Source organism: Cupressus sempervirens, chromosome 11 (assembly GCF_028749045.1).
Source record: "Cupressus sempervirens isolate cs-2001-9-10 chromosome 11, ASM2874904v1, whole genome shotgun sequence".
NCBI lineage: Eukaryota > Viridiplantae > Streptophyta > Pinopsida > Cupressales > Cupressaceae > Cupressus > Cupressus sempervirens.
Genome location: NC_143128.1, coordinates 616,584,632 through 616,602,178, shown reverse-complemented (window position 1 = coordinate 616,602,178; position 17,547 = coordinate 616,584,632). Strand labels below are relative to the sequence as shown.

Below are 17,547 nucleotides of genomic sequence, written 5' to 3'. Positions count from 1 at the left end.
GGTATTGGACTATGACTTACAGATGTTGAGGTTGATAGAGATGCCTTGCAAGCATTTAGGAATATTGCAATTGGGTAACAACAGATGACAAGTGTACTACAATAGTTGTCTAATACTCTGCAATAGATAGCACTTCCTTTAGGATAGAGTAGGGAGAGAGCTTGAGATGTTTCTGTTAGGTCTCATAGATCTCAAGTCAAGGATAGAACCCGAGATGGTGGTAGGTTAAAAGATGTAGATCAGGTTCGAGTTGAGGATCATGGTGGATTACCTAACAGAGCTAGAATACATATTGGCACTCATGATAAGCTGCAAAGGTCTTTGTTTCTAAGATCTAAGGTGGATGGAGTTAGTATTGAGTTTGAGGCCGCTCCTTTTGCTAATGACATGTTGGCACACTTTACAAAGTGAGATGCTTTACCACAAGATATTAAAGATCATTTGAATTTTGATAAGTTCCTAACTTAGAAATGAGAGCATTCCAGAGTGAGGTCGAGACCTGAGAGATAATGACCTCAACAGATTGAGTTACAACAAGTTGCCAGTAAGATGACGTTGGAGCACTTTGATGGTATTGGGAGAGTTATAATTTGAGCTTGGATTCATAAGCTCGACACATATTTGGCTTTGTGTCCTATGTCAAAGGTGGACACTATTAGATTTGGAGTGTTGCATCTGGATAGAGCTACTCATGATTGGTGGTACTATGGGTTAGTTTCTTTGCGACATGATCAGATCACTTCCTATCAAGAGTTCATGGATTGCCTAATCGAGAGATTTGATAGGAAGGATCCAGAAGTGTACTTCCATGAGTTGGCTCAACTGAAGTAGTCTGGTGGATTGGAGAGTTACATTAGTGAGTTCTAGAGGCTTTCAGTCATGGTTTATGATATTTTAGACCATAGACAAGTAATGTTATTTATGGAAGGATAGATTGCACCACTCTATGGATGGGAAAATTCATTAGACCCATCTTCTCTATAGGTAGTAATGCAGAAGACATGGGACTTGGAGTCCTCTTCTCAAAGCAAGGTTGCTTCAAAATCTTCTACTCTTCCACTTGATGATGAGGAGTCCCCACCAATTGTTGAGGATAAGGGAAAGTCAGTGGGGAGTTATGATGTCACTTAGAGAGAGGATTTGAGGAGGTGTCAAATTTTCTTTTGGTGCAAGGGGCCTTTATCTAAAGGTCATACTTGTGCATTGAGGCCAAAGAGATCAACAAATCATGGTATGTGGGTTTACACTGATGAGATTGAGGATGAGTAATCAAAACCACATGAGGATATCAATGAGGATGGTCATACTAATGATAGAGTTTATACTGTGATGAGTGTTTATAGGTTGGTTTTTGACTCACATGTTTAGGATTTGCATCGAGTGCAGAGCTGGTCCGAGCTTAAGTTGGGTTTTCTACAGGATGATTGGGTAGGCATATTGAAGGAGAGAGTGTTGAGCTCTCTTAAGGATTTGTTTATTAGTGATGTTCTGACCTTTACATCATCAACACAGGAACTTGGTGCTCTTTTGTAGGTCATGTTATTAGTTTTGTTGATGGTTTTGGCATCTTGTTGGTTCAATGGAGACAAGGACATCATATGTTTCTTATGGGATCCTGATGGATATTTTTTTATGATGTCAGATTGCTTAAGGATAAGCAATCTTGGGGAGGGAGGAATGTAATGTCTCCATTTTTTGCAGGTCTATGCAGTTGATGGAGTTAACTCATCATAGCAACCCTCATGAGATGAAAAGGTCTTTTGGGGGTCTTAGTTGTGAACTTACTATTTTTAGTAAGTCTATTATTGGTAGTTGCTATTTTTGGCAATGCAGTAAAACTAATAATTGCATGAGCTCTTATTTATTTATTAATCATTAAGTTATATTATTATAATAATTTTTATATTATTATAATAATGACATTAACAGATATTTCTAAAAAGTGTGTTAGAAATTTTCTAGTTTTTAGTTCTTTTGGGAAACTTCTACAATTTCTGAGGTGGAGTTATTTAGGAAACTTTGGCCAACAAAAGATTATAAATGAGAGCTCATTACATTGGGAAAAGCATATTTGAATTTTTTATTTTTTTTATCACCTTTGTGGCTTTTTCCCGAGTTCTAAATTGTGAGCCCTTGCTGAAGTATAACCTGGTCTCTAAGTTTTTGATGTTTGAAGTCACTGCTAATGTATAGTGGTTTCATTGGTTAAATCTCCTATGTGTGATTATCTATGTCTGGGAGATTGGGGTTATATTTATGAGGAATTGTCTTGTAATTTTTCTTCTAAGTTCATTGAGTATTAAGGAGAGATAATGCTGGACATCTACAAATCGCAGTAAATCAAATTGCTTGGCAGTTGTGAATTATGATTGGGGAGAGCAATTGGTTTTTGAGGATGACATTTTTGGTGTTGCAACATTTGTGAAATCAGAGTTGTGGCTGTAAAGACGATGTTGCATCTTGGAGACTGCAGATGACTTGATAACAGTCCTTCATCCATTTTACCTTGCTAATGGACATGGAGTTACTACCTACGGTTGCTCCTTTGGAGGTCACACATTCTTCATGTGCTTTTGTATTAGTGGTTGACTTGAACATTCATTTTAGGTAGCGATTGGTGTTGGAGGGGAGAGAAAATTTCATCTGCAATTGTTGGTGGTCAATCAAGTGAGAAATCATAATATTGCCAAGAATGTTTTTCTCAAGTCTTATAAACATAGGGTATGCGATTTGCTTGAGGGTTTTAATGCATTTAATATTCAAAGCATCCCTAGAAAAGAAAACAGACATGTTGATAGACTTGCAGCAATAGGTGCATCTTATGATGTACCAAGGAATCTTGAAGAAAAGAAGGAGCAACAAAGTAGAGTGGTAGTAAGGCCTGCTATCCCTAATAACAAAATCCATTGGTAGGTGTTTGAATCTAATGAGCAAATTGTCAGCTTCTTGTAGAATGAAGCAGAATTTTTAGGTAAAAACCAGTTAAGACTACAGGATCAGTATGGTGATCAGATCATTAATCTCAGTTCTAACAAATTTCCTAAAGGTCTCATTACTCTAGGGAGTGTTTTTAATCCTGATGATCAAGCAAGAGGCAGGGCCATGAACCTAGCTGTTGACGAAGATGACTACACTCCAGTCATGATTGCCAATGGAAAGTCCTTAAACATGGGGAAGGTATGTTCTAAAATTGAATAAGATAAATTTTATTCATCTATGTCAAGAATTTAATGATGTATTTGCTTGGACATATGATGACTTAAAGGGCTTTGACCCAAGGTTGTTTCAGCATACCATAAATTTAATTGAGGATATAAAACCAGTAAGAAAAAAGCAGAGGCTAGTGAATCCTAAAATTGAACGCTTAATGAGAAAGGAGCTATCCAAATTGATTGAGGCCCACATAATTTTCCCTATCAAACACTCATCATGGGTAGAAAACCTTGTCCCTGTTAGGAAGAAGAACAAAGAAATTAGATTGTGTGTGGACTTTAGGGACCTTAACCAAGCTTCCCTTACAGATCACCATTCTCTCCCTTCTATGGAGCGGATTTTTTCCAAGGTCAGTGGTTCAAAGAGATTTTCATTTCTTGATGGATTTTCTAGCTACAATCAAGTGCTGGTTAAAGAGTCTGATAGGTACAAGACTGCATTTACCACTAAATGGGGTACCTATGCTTATTATAAGATGCCATTTGGGCTAATCAATGCAGGTGCTACATTTCAAAAGGCAATGGAGATGGCCTTCAAAATATTGATTGACAAGTTTGTCTTAGTTTACCTTGATGATATTACAGTGTATTCTAAGAATGCAGAGGATCATTTTGATCATCTAAGACATGTATTCCTAAGATGTAGAGAGTTTGGGGTTTCTCTTAACCCAAGCAAGTGTGTCTTTTCTACTAACCAAGGAAAATTATTAGGACATATTGTATCTGAGGATGGCTTAACCATTGATCCAGAGAGGACAAAAGCAATACTTGCCCTCCCTCTTCCTAAACACAAGAAAGGGCTGCAAAGTTTCCTAGGCAGGATAAATTTTATGAGAAGATTTATTCCAAATCTTGCTACCATGATGAAACCTCTTACAGCTATGCTCAAGAAAGGTATGGTCTTTTCATGGACCAAGGAAGGGAAGGAAAGTTTTGAAGAGATCAAGGCAGCCATAGCCTCAACCCTTACTCTCATGAATCCAAATTTTGAGAAAGATTTCATTCTTTATACCCTAGGTGGTGAGTCAAGCATTTCTACTATCCTAATTCAAAGAAATGATAAAAATGAAGAGCAGCCCATAGCCTTCGTTAGTGAAGGGCTCAAAGAGTATGAAGGTAAATACAACTATGTAGAGAAGCAAGCCCTTGCAGTCATTAGAGCTTTAAAGAAATTTAGACACCTCATGTCTCATAATAAGATTCATTTGTTAGTACCCCATGCCAGTGTGAAGGATTTCCTTTTGAGCAAAGATATTAGTGAGAAAAGAGCTAGCTGGATTACTAAACTAATGGAATATGATATTGACATTTAGATTACCAAGCTGGTAAGAGGGAGGGGGTTGTGTAAACAGATGTTATCATCTCAAGAACCTGATGAGGAAGCTGCTATGATACTGACAGAGCAACAAGAGGTAAGAAATAGCGACCCAAGGAGTTGGAAGGATGATATGATGAATTTCTTATTAGGCAATGGATACCCTCAAGGATTAGATAGAACTAAAAGGAGACAGTATAGATTACAGTCAATTCCTTATGTCATAGTTGACGGTGTCCTCTTTAGAAAAGATTTTAATGGAGCCCTATTAAGATGCCTTGATACAGACCATGCTGAAAGAATGATCAAAGAACTTCATGATGGTCCTAATGGTGGTAATTTCTTAGCAAGGATAACTGCAACGAAGATCATGAGGACTGGTTATTATTGGTCATCCCTATTTCATGATTGTCATAGGTATGTGAGGAAGTGTGAGAAATGTGCTTTCTTCTCTGGTAAATATAAGCTTGCAGCTCTTCCCCTTCATCCCATTCAGGTAGACCAACCTTTTGACCAATGGGGATTAGATTTCATAGGCCCTATCAATCCTCATTCTAATTCAGGTCACAAATGGATTTTTAGTTGCTACAGATTACTTTGCTAGATGGACAGAGGCAGTTGCATTGAAGGATGCCACTGAATCTTCAGTTGTTGAGTTCCTTGATGGAATTGTGACCAGGTTTGGTGCCCCTTCAACCATTATTTCAGATAATGCAAAGTCTTTTGTTGGAGCTCAGATTTGTGCATGGGCAGTGGATCATAATATTTATTTGAGCACATCCTCGAATTACTATCCTCAGGGTAATGGTTTGGCTAAGTCCTCCAACAAGAACCTGATCAGGATCATGAAAAGGACAATAGAAGATAACCATAGGTGTTGGCATAAAAAACCGAGGACTGCACTGTGGGCTGACAAAATAACGCCTAAAAGGTCAATAGGGAATTTACCATTTGTGTTAGTTTATGGCAGAGAAGCAAGGCTTCCAATTTCATGGGAGTTCCCATCCCTAGAGCTAGCTTATCAGCTAGAGTTGATTGAAGATGATGCCATGATAGTAAGAATGGCAAAGCTGATGGAGCTAGAAGAGAAGAGATGTAAAGCCATGCAGACCCTTGAGACACACCAGCAGTAGGTAAAAAAGAGTTTTGACAGGAAAGCTAGGGTCAAAATCTTCTGAGAGGGAGATTTGGTTCTAAAATGGGATGCAGATAGGGCAAAACTAGGAAGACACTCAAAGTTTGATGCATTATGGAGTGGTCCCTATCTGATTGTCAGTTGCAAGCAGGCCAATGCTTTCCAATTAAGTAAGTCTTGTGGTGAAATTTTGCCCATCCCAATCAATGGGATCCATCTCAAGCTGTGTTTCTGACAGGGGTTGAGGTTCTATGCGTAGTTAGAGTAGTTTTGTTTCATGTTAGTTCCTTGTTTTCCAAGAAGTGTACGAGCACAACTTCTCTCTATGAGATAGCCAGTTTTCTCAAAGTTTTGTGGTTGCAGAAAGAAGGTTTCGTCTCTGGTTCTAGTTGCAAAGACAAGGGTTTCAGGGTTTTTCTCTCAGAGGTAGGGTTAGGGTTTCACAGTGCTTAGAATCTACATTTTTATTTTTATGGCTCTATAGCCCAATGGATGCTTCAGGCCACTGGTCTTATGCATAGCAAGCTAGCATCCCCTATGATTCGCCAAAAATGTTACATATTGTGCCCCCCACCAAATATTTGAATTTTAAATACTTGCCCACCCAATGGTCACTTCCCAGTTTAATGTTATTTTAAACATCCCAAGAATATCAAAAAAATTAAATGATTGAACCTTATGATATTCCTTATTTCCTAGGTTTATTTCTACAGGCTCACAACTTCCCCATCATCAAATCAAAAGATATCTACGGTTGGCGCTATCTTGTTTTGGGAAGTTGCACGATCCTTTGCCATAGTGACATAGCGCCTTTTCACCACGTGGAAGGTGGGTCCACAATTTGAAAGATCGAGGTTATCGTGAGGGCGGAAAAGTGACAACAGCGGAGGGCACTATGGAATTATCGAGAAATTTGTTCTTCTCGCCATTAGTGAAATAACACCCGGCCGGTAAAAGAACATGGTGGGACCTCAGGCAATGTGGGAAAGTACTGTAATTGAAGGAGGATTTTGATTCCTCACCATCTGTGCAAATCTTTTGATGTCAACAGTGCCCTTGACCCACGCCCCTTTCAAACACACGAAGATTTCCTCACCCTTGGATCAATCTGGATCAATGATGGGCGCTATCTCGCTATGGAAAGCTGCGAGGATATTATCCATAGTGACATAGCGCCTCGGCAACACGTAGCAGGGTGGGGCTGAGTGTTATGAAATTGTAGGGATGGTACCAGTTCGGGCCGAGTCGGATGCCAAGTGTTGCCAAGTGGATTCATGGACCAAAAACTTTATGGAGGCAAGCGTTGTATTAAGTGGATCTTTCGCAATCGTTGATCTTATGGAGATCAACGATCGGTACTTCCCCGCATTATCAAAATGCGAGGAAATAAAAAAATGGGAGGAAGCCTCATTAAGACATGTATCCCAGCAAGTTTGGCTAAGGTATAAACAACAGTTAAGGCATTGATGGTTAGCGGTCGACGGTCAAGATTTTGTTTTAAAGGATGGCGCAGTTAGTAATGAAAAGAGATGGTCAACCATGTAGGACTCCTGCGAGGTGGCAAGATAAAAGGAGGCTATTGGTCCACGTAGCCCGTTTTGGATGCAAAGTTTAGTTGACTTGCTAACCCTGCTGATTCAGGTGCTCAGGAATGAAGAAAGTTGAGATTTTTTATGCTATTTGATCTTCGTGATCAATGCCACCCACCTAGAATGAGTGCAGAATGAGAGGGACACTCCACTACCCATTTTTTGATCCATCTACCTAGTCAAAATGGCTTAATGGAACTGTTTTCGTCCTCTCAAGGCATTATTTGACACAGAAGATCAAATATCATTGCATCTGGATCCGTATCCAGATCAGATTTTCTTCATGATTGTTCTCTGTAGGACTTAATGGCAGGTTGTTGCAAAGTAATTATAGTTGGAGGACATCCCAGTTATGCCTGAGCTATAAAGGCAAAATTTTATGAATTTTGTAGAGGTCGACCTTTTTCTGTTTTCTTTGTTATTGCTCTGTAGATTCTCAGTGTAAATTCCCCTATGCCTCTAAACTACATGATTTTCTGCCTTATCTCTTTCAGCCATTGGTATGAAAGTGCAAGAACTCTTTGCCTCTTACTAGTGTTTTGTAGAGATCTATGATCTACATGACTGTATCTCCTTGGCCCATGAATGATAATATAAGTGAATCTCTCTTTCCTTGTGTCATTCATCTTGGTCTTCTGATCTGCATGTGATTATTAGATTAAAGCAAGTCTGAATGTGTATATCCTTAGTTTCATTCTGGTTCAATAGTGCATATATGGGCAGAGTTTGGTCCGAACACTCTATTTTGGTGCATCACCTCTTTAGATTAGATTAGGTAGATTTGCTTTCATGCTCCCCTTCTCCCTTTTCCTCTCCAAGAGTAGTTAGGTGCATCTTGATAGTAAGAGGAAGCCGACCTTCTTCGGAGACTCAACCTCACAGTTCAAGTCCCACAGCTTGGAGGTTGTTTCCATGTTTCACTAGGTTGTCCTCATGCATAGGCTTTGGACAAGGGTGCAAACCTTAGTGACAACAGTTATCACACAAAGAGTTTTGGATGGTGTCATTTATGGCAACATATCTTTAGTATGAAGAGGGAAAACTATGAAGAATGAGTTATGACATTCATACTTAGAAATTTGTCTAAGTGTCACCTAGCTTATGTGGGAAAATATATAGAGTTTTGATCAGTGTGATTTACTGAGGAAACATGGACACTTGCAAAGTTGGATACAGATACCTAAGACTACAAGGATGACATGTTCAAGTCCGCAGGTCAGTACATACATTACACCAAGAGTTGTGATCAGATTACCGATTATGGCACGATACAAGTATAACAAAGGATAACAAAGAAACAAATAATTAGGGACGATGCCCTAGATGTTAACCCTAAATCAACAAAAGATAATAATGCATTTTGTAAAGTGTAATAATGCATGAAGCTCGACTAGGCAGTAATATTGTAATTGTAAAGGTATAAAGAAAAGATTGTGAATGTGAAGTTATGATATAATGTATGTATTATGTGATGTATGCAATCTGATGTATAATCAAAGGAATGTGAATTTTGTGAGAAACAAAGGTAGTATCAAATATTGAAGATATCAGCAACAGTGTAAAGAGGTTTTTGTATCCATCTCTTTGTATTAAAGAACTACATTGTATATCGCATGTTTGGGCAGTGAGTTCATCTTGCATACATTTTGTATTGTATATAACTCCTCCTAATGGGGTCAAGGCTTCTAACAAGGCCTGAGACACTATATGGATGTAATAGACTCTTAACAGAGTCAATATTTTTCACAAGATACTTTTGATTAGTGTATTTTGTGGGTACCATCCCCATCGGGGTTTTCCCTTGGCCAGGGTTTTCCTAGTTAACAAAATATGGTGTTATGAGTTCTCTTATTGTGATCATGGTTATGTTTACTATTCAATATAGTTAGTTTACTTTCATATGAAAGTTATAAGATTATTCATAATATTCAATTTTGGGCTAAAGTTTGTAAAATGCTAATTCACTTCCCACCCCCCCTCTTCCCCCTTAGTATCTCCTATTTCTAACCGATGAGTGTTCAAAGATTAATTGTATTAGCAATTTTATAATCAACATTTCAACTCTATAATCTATCATTAGAATAAGATAACACGCAATGATTATTTGAACTAGATAATTGAAATAGATAATAATTATTTTACAAAATATTATAAGAAATATATATATATATATATATGAGGTTTTAATGTTTTCTCAAATTAACAAAATAGATTATGCACAACCTTCGTGTTAGATTTTGATTGGATTGTCATGGAAGGCTATGCCAATGGTATTGAGGCATGGGTGATAGTAGATGGTGCATGTCATCCTCTCCACTAGTAGGTAGTGTCCGAACTAGATACGGTTTAGGTGATCTTGATAAAATTGGGTAATACATATCTTATTTGATATACATAAGAGCATTGGTGACTAACTAGGGTCCAATAACCTCTATGTTTTTATCGTGGCGAGCCCCAAATAATTTCTTAGTTTTTGTTCACTTAATTAGTCTCATATGTACTAATAATAGCTCACATTATATACATGTAGTTGATCATTTTAAAGCTTTTTTAGTTTTTTGATCTATGATTAGCTCATTTGTACACCACTATTGGAAATTTGTGAACCACTACTAGAATTATTTGTGCATTGCAATTGGGACATTTGTCCACAAATACTAGTGATAAGAGTGAGCGATTATTGATGCAATGAAGTCGATACTTTGAAATGATCACTTTTTGACCCTTTTTGCTCAATGTGCATATGAAACCTTAGCTTTAAACAACTAAGTCACATGTGAAGATAGTGGAAGAACAAGTGGTCGAAAGCCAAGATCCTATTATTGAAACAAAATAATAATAATAGTATAAGGCAATTAATAGTAGGGGTTTCCTTACCTATTAAAAAAACAAAATAAGAAAATTGTTTTTTCCTCTAATTCAATATTTTTTTCGGTTGGCGGCCGACTACTGGCTGTGGGGACAAATGTGGATGAAAGCCGTTCATAGAAAGCCTAGAAGATTGGCATGTGATAAGCAATAAGTGGTGGAGCTTCTCACTCACTTTTATTGTCTAATAAAAAGATTAAAAGATATTTATTGAATATTTAAGGTACAATGCCTGACGAGGCCTGACTATAGACAAGTTCTACTCAAGTGCATGTGAACTAGCATTCATTCATCATATCCTATATACATTTATGACCATTAATAAAGAGCACTATTATATAAATGTTATTATTTATGACCTTCGCTTAAACAGTAAAAAATGTGTACCCGATTCAACCAATTTTAAATTTATATATTAATTCAAAAGTCACTTAACACAAATTCTGTGACTTTTAAATTAATTACTTGAGGTAATGTAATGAGAATTTAATATTATGAATAAATTGATTTGAATTTTGAAAACTGTACTTTCTCTCAAATAAGTTTTTAAAATAAAAATCATGGCAAGTTGGGCCCAAAGAAATGAGTAATAGTTACTATGTGATAAGTGCCGAATATGAGATCTGATATCTTTCAGTTTTATCCCAATAATGAGATTTGATTTTACAACTGGAAAACACTCCCCGCCTCCCATTTTCATATTCCCTCGGAATATAAGATAAAACTTGATCTGCCATTGACAGCGAAATAACACATATCTCTTGCAAGTTGATGTTACACGGCTATTATCAGTCTTTGGCGTATACAAACATTTGCAGCATCACCAGACATAATGTTTTGTACCAATGTGTTTTCTCATTCTGTAGGATATGCAATAAATCAAACTTACCCACAATTATTTTGCAATTCAAAGAAATTCAACATACAAACATATATGTACGAGTGGATAAATGATCATAGCCTCGTGTATAATTAGTAACATGCGCAACTTTTATATCACAGGCTTTAGCGTAGTTTTACTTAAAAATTGAAAGTTGAAAAAATATTTTTTATATAAACAATTTACAAGTTAGTGTCTTACTTATGATTGATCTTGATTGTTATTAACACTATTTTGATATATGAAGTTGATAGTCGTGATTGTGATTTGTGAAATATGAATCATTTGTAAAAAAAATACATTAAAATTTTTATTCACTTTTATTATTTATGAATTTAATGAAAATGATGTTTAAACATGCCACTAAAAGCTAATTAATTTAAGAATAAACATCTTTTGTCAAATTAAATCTATTAATAAATTAAATTATTAAAAATAAAAATACCAAAAACATCATTTTCGTACCCATTCTACATAAAAGATAAATTTGATGTGTCATTGAAAATGAATAATAAATGTTTCAGGTATATACAACATCTGCAACATTTTACACTATTGTTCCATTGACTATCATCTATAATGAAGGGTAGTGAATCATGCTATAGGATAATATCATCATTTTAAAAATATAATTTTTTTTATATGGTTGGCATATTTTTGATGATTATTTTCAAATTATATTAGATGTAGAAGTAGTTTGATTATTAAAAAAAATATCTATTAAAGTTTTTAATACATTGTTATTTATTTATTTATATTAACTAAAGATATTGAGTAAATTTACCTTTTATATATTAAAAGATTTATTTAATTTAATACAATGATTTCATTAAAATTTATTAGATTTATGTTTTAATATTTTTTTTAATAACAGAACCATTTTATACTGTCATTGTAATTCATAGGACAATTTAATTGTTTTTACTAATTTTTTTCTTTAGATTAATTTTTAAATTAGATTTTTCAAAAAAAATTCTTATTGATCATATTAAATTATATTTTTATTTTAATATTTTTATAATTATTTATGAGTATCATATTATTTTTTTAATTTTTAAAATAGTTTCAAACTTCTAAGCAATTAAGAATTTTATCAATTTTCATGTATTTGTATTTTATGATTAATTTATGATTTAAAAATCTTATAATATAAAATAGTTAATTAAATAAATAAGATTAAAACTAGTATATTTAAATTTTTTAATATAATTTATACTTATTTTAATGAAAATATTTTTTATTATAATAAGATTTGAAAATGATATATTTTGTGTTAATTTTAATAATTAGATAAGAAAGATCGCTTACATGGAACAAGTTCCAGTCCATTCATAGGTGAACCGCCGCTTACAAACATGGACATACGAATTTGCTCGTACTTCCCAACTGACTCAAAAGATCGACTCCTATCAATCAATTAAACAATACATCATTCGCTACAGATGAAGATGAAGAAGAATGATGGGTAGAATCTCAGAGCTTTTGTCTGAGATGCTGTGATGCTCTGGCCTTCCTAGACTTGTGTAAATTGGAATACAATTTCTTCATCCTAAAAGTGAGGAGCAAGTCGAGGCCTAATCCCAAAAGGCAAACTCCGGCCATAACCAAGAACACCAATCTGTAACAGTGTGCTCCCACGCACGTCTTAACATTTTCCCCATATAACTCGCTTCGCCCGCTTAAGGGACCGCTGAAGTTTACATGTGACCAGGTGCCTCTAGTCAAAGGTGGTATGATTGCATTTCCTTGCTGGTCTTTTGCAGCTTCAATGTCATACAAAATCCCTGCCAAGAGACCAGAGAAGAGGAAGGAGCCCAAGGGCAAGTTGAGAATGAGGAAGTTGTAAATCAAGCCGTAGTATTTCAATCCAAAAAGCTCAGATGCAGTCGGCACTGAAATGGAGAGACGGACGCCATAGCAGATGCCAACCACCATGGAACCAATGTAGAGAGATCCCTGCATTCCGACCGCCATTGTTATGTACCCCACTATCATCACCACCTGCGATATCGCCATCCACAACGGTCTTGGCACGCCCGCTTTCCTGAAATACCAAAAAGTTTTGATAAGAAATGAGATCTTGAAATCTGATTCTAAAGCTTGAATCTTTGAAGAGTAAGATAGTTTATTCGAGAACAAGGAGATACCTCAGAAAATGCTCGGAAACGGAGCCCGCTCCTATCCTGCCAAAGAATCCCCAAATGCTGATCAGAGACACGAACACAGACACGTCAACGTAACCCATGGCCAGCCCAATCTGCCCCATGTTGTTAATCACGGCCATTCCTGTCCCAACGCCGCAGAGAAAAGCAAGGAAGAGTAACCAGAAGTCAAATTTCTGCATCGCCTCAAATATCGTATGATCTTCGCCAATAAGCGGCTTGCGTCTAACCTGATTTAAACTTGGCGGCGGCGGTGTAGATTCAGTTACAACAGATACAGAACTGCCCTCCTCAGCCGTCTCTAACAATGGCTCTGTAATTTGCTTTTCGCTCGATTTGCCAGCCAACCCCCCGGGATCCGAACCCGGGTGGGCGGAAACTCGTCGCTGAATCAAAAGTTTCGCGGGCACGATCAAAGGCGCGGCGAGAAGAAGCAACAAAAAGCCCACAAAAATACGAGAAAGCGCAACGCCGTGCTCGCCGGTCATATCGAAGGCAAGTAAATAAACGGCCGTAACAACAGCCAAGATATTGAGGACATAAAAACTGTTAACTTCTTCTCTCTCTTCAGTTTCCCCAACTCCACTAGGCGTGGGCTTCATAAAAACCATGGCGGCGAAGCAGACGAGGCCTGGGACGAGCGTAAGCATGAGTAAAAACGAAGAAGGGTTGCTGGCAAACACAGCACTGCAAATGTCGGTGAAAATGGCGGTGCTGAGGCCAATGTAGCCTTTCAGAATCCCCACAACGGGTCCCCTGTTCTTCGAGAAGTTTCGCATGCAAGTCACCAGCACAGCCGTGTTCATCCAAGTCGTGCTGTTTCCTCCCATGCAAAGAAACACACACATCTGCACCACAATTTCAAGCCATAATCAGCCACACACAAAAAAAACACGAGCAAAACAGAGCAAAAAAGAACTAATTTTTTTACCTGCCAATAGGGCATGGGTCGAATCCTCTGGCTGACAACGAGCCATTGTGCGCCGTAACCCACGAATCCTTCAACAGATCCAATCAACAAGATCACCCAGGCGGGCAAATAATCCGAAGAGAACCCCGCAACCAAACCGAAAGCTTTCCCCACATCTTTGGCGACGCTGAGGTTATTGAGCTGCAGCTGATTTAACCCCAAAATGGCCTTGAGAGCCACGGAGTAATTGGCAAAGGTGTAATTGTTTCCAGCAATGGCCTGCACCCAGATGGCCGTCACAAACCCTAACCATTTATGGCCTCCCGATCCCATTGAATTCTGAAAACTGTGATTTGTGGCGCTTTCGATTCCTTGGTGGGTGACTAGTTATAGAGGAGGAGTTTAGTGGACACACGTCTCAGAGTGAAGACGATGAATTGTGCGGCACGTTGACGTACGGCACAAGAACGGTGCCGTGACAAATAAGAGCTCGTTGTACATACGGAAAATGTACGGTGAAATGGGCCGCTTGTGCTGCATGCCGGGCCGTCATAGGAGGAGCGTGTGTATCATATTTCATTTAAAATGTCGGCTGGGCTCCACACAAGATTTTCCGACGAGGCGAACAAGTCGGATATCTGATTTAGGTTCAGTATATTAAATATCTTGGCAAGTTGAATTGATTGCCACAACTTTTGTAGTTGTACTAACCCATTGACAACTATTATTGCGATTTAATAATGTTATCCCCTGAGGAGCGCTGAAAGCCACTCACACCAAACATGGTGCTGTTTATTCCAGTTGCATGCTTTTTATCCATGCAGTGGGTCTTAACGAGATAAGATTTTAGAGAAAAAATTAGAATGAACATTAGTAAACATAATTTTTTAAAAAATGAAATAAAAAAAATAAAAAAGTTGAAATTTAAAATATAGATATTAAATTTACAATATTTTAAAAAAATTGAATATTGCTTAAGAAACACGTTCAATAAATTTCAATATTTTACAAATAAATTCAATTTATCAAATGTGAAAAAAATAATTATTTAAAAAAAATTCATCAAAAAATCTATTACAAAAAATTAATAAGAGAAATACAAAAAAATAATATGAAAAAATAATGACATCTCGAACAAATATTCTATTGAATAAATAAATTATAGAAATTGAAAAACAATCTTTAAAGAAAAGATTAAACTAATATAAAATATATATAAAAATATAAAAACTAAAATCTAAATAAATTTAAAAAATCAAAAGTTTAATAAATAGAGATAACAACATAAGCTAAAATGTGGAAATCACAAGTAATTATTTTAAAAATAAATTATTAAAAAAGAAGAAGTTAAAAGTGGATATTTAAAATATAATATTATGTGAACAAATTAGATTATTAATAATTTACAATTCAAATAACACAACATTTACTAAAATCGTTTAAATAGATTAATAAATATTATTTATTTAAATTAAATTATCAAATATGAAAAAATGAGCATTTCAAATAACCCATCAAAAAATCTATTATAGGCAAGAGCCTACAATGCATCGGTAAATTGTGAGCCTCTCATTGGGGAGGTCTTAGGTTTGAATCTACTCGCGATTAATACATAATAATAATTAATCTTAAAATAATAATAAATAAATTAAGCTTCGATCGTTTACCTATAAAAAAAAAATCTATTATGAAAAATTTATAAGAGAAATAAATAATAATAATATGTCTAACAAATATTCTATTGACTAAATAAATTATAAAAACTAAAAAACAATATTTAAAGAAAAAATTAAACTAATAAAGAAAATTAAAAACTAAAATCTAAATTAATTTTAAAAACCAAAAGTTAAATGAATAGAGATTATAAAATGAGCTAATGTAGAGATCACAACTAATAAATTAAAAAAGAAAAACAATAGTTAAAATGGAGATAACAACTAATAACTATCAAAACAAGAGTTAAAAGTGCACTGAGAAAAACATTAGCCAGTAAATAATTAACGGGAAGGATTTGCAATTTTTTGGCTAGACCGACAACTTTTTCGTCAAAAATTAAGTTTTTGGGAACAAAGTTCCCACAAATAACCTATCAGCTAGATAATAAAAATAATTTAAAATATAATAAAACCCTATATATTAGGGGAAGAGATGCAGTAGTCATTGGGTCCATTGATTGATGGTCATTGGTGAGGGTTTAATCATAGGATCCAATGATGGCGAGGGTTTATTTTCGCAAGTTCAAAAGTTTTAAAGAATTATAACACGTACTAATAGTCTTTAATACATATAGTAATAGTTGATCACACGTGCTTCTAGTACTAATAGCCTACATGTTCTTCTAGTACTAATAGCCTATAATACATGGGTGTTGTCTAATACATGAAGTTAGTTGATTTTTTAAAAAACTTTTTTGATTGTTTGATGGTTCATTTAAGCAGCTATTGGGAAGTGAATACAAAGAATATCAACATAGTTATACTTATGATTTAGGAGATCTAGGTGGACTAAGTTAAGTCTGAATGACTATCGAATCCCCTAAATTAATGTAAACTATATTTTTATTTTAATTTTTGTAAAAAAATAAAAAATAAAAAAAGTAAGTTTTATATATTAATAAAAAATAAAATAAATAAAGTGTTTTCAAATTTTTAATCATATTTAATTCAAATTTGTATAAAATAATTTATTCATATTTAAAAATGCTAAACATAGATAGGTATGTGTTTGCACATAACTATTTATTAATTTATATGAATCATTCATTTTAATTATTACTATTTTAGTATTTTGTATCTTTAGCATCTTTAATATTACTTCTTTGTATTCTTAAATTTATAATCTTTCTTCTTTCTTTCTTTTTTTTTCCCCCTTTCTTTACTTCCTTATTCAAAATTTTATACAATTCAAAATCTTCTACATGAATTCATTTATCAAATGTAAATATAATGAACACCATTTTTTAATACTAATTTATAAATTTTATATTTAATTATTATTTTTTACTAAGTTATAAAAATAAATTTATTGTAATTAAATTTATGAAAAAATAGTATACAAAGATTAAACATTATATTTTAACAATGTACCAAATTAAAAATTAATTTAAAAATATACATGTTCAATTAATTTAAGTGTATGTGTTCTTCACAATGGAAAAGAAAAGGTAAAATAGCTAACTTAGTTGCATGCTTTTGTGCTTGCAACGATTAGTTAATAGGTACTCAATAATAAAATTATTTTTAACTAACAGTTGCATGCTTTTGCACATGCAACAAATGCACCGATAGAAAATGAGATTTAAGAGAAAAATGTAGAATGAACATTAAGTAATGTGAATATAATTATTTTTAAAATGAAAATACAAAAATAAAAAAGTTAAATATTAAAGCATAGATATAAAATTTATAATATTTAGGTAATTTGATTATTGCTTAAGAAACGTGTTCAATAATTTCAAGATTTTACAATTAAATTCA

At 34.8% G+C, this 17,547-nt stretch overlaps 1 protein-coding gene across 1 annotated transcript; it reads right to left on the bottom strand.

Moving 5' to 3' along the window:
- Positions 1-12,303: 12,303 nt before the first annotated feature.
- Positions 12,304-14,434, bottom strand: LOC149531204 (protein NUCLEAR FUSION DEFECTIVE 4-like). Its single transcript, XM_089811968.1, has 3 exons — positions 14,093-14,434; positions 13,147-14,009; positions 12,304-13,043 (listed from the first exon to the last, which is right to left on the bottom strand). The coding sequence occupies exons 1-3, from the start codon at positions 14,402-14,404 to the stop codon at positions 12,473-12,475; spliced, it is 1,746 nt and encodes a 581-aa protein (XP_089668094.1). The 5' UTR covers positions 14,405-14,434; the 3' UTR covers positions 12,304-12,472.
- Between the last annotated feature and the right edge of the window lie 3,113 nt (positions 14,435-17,547).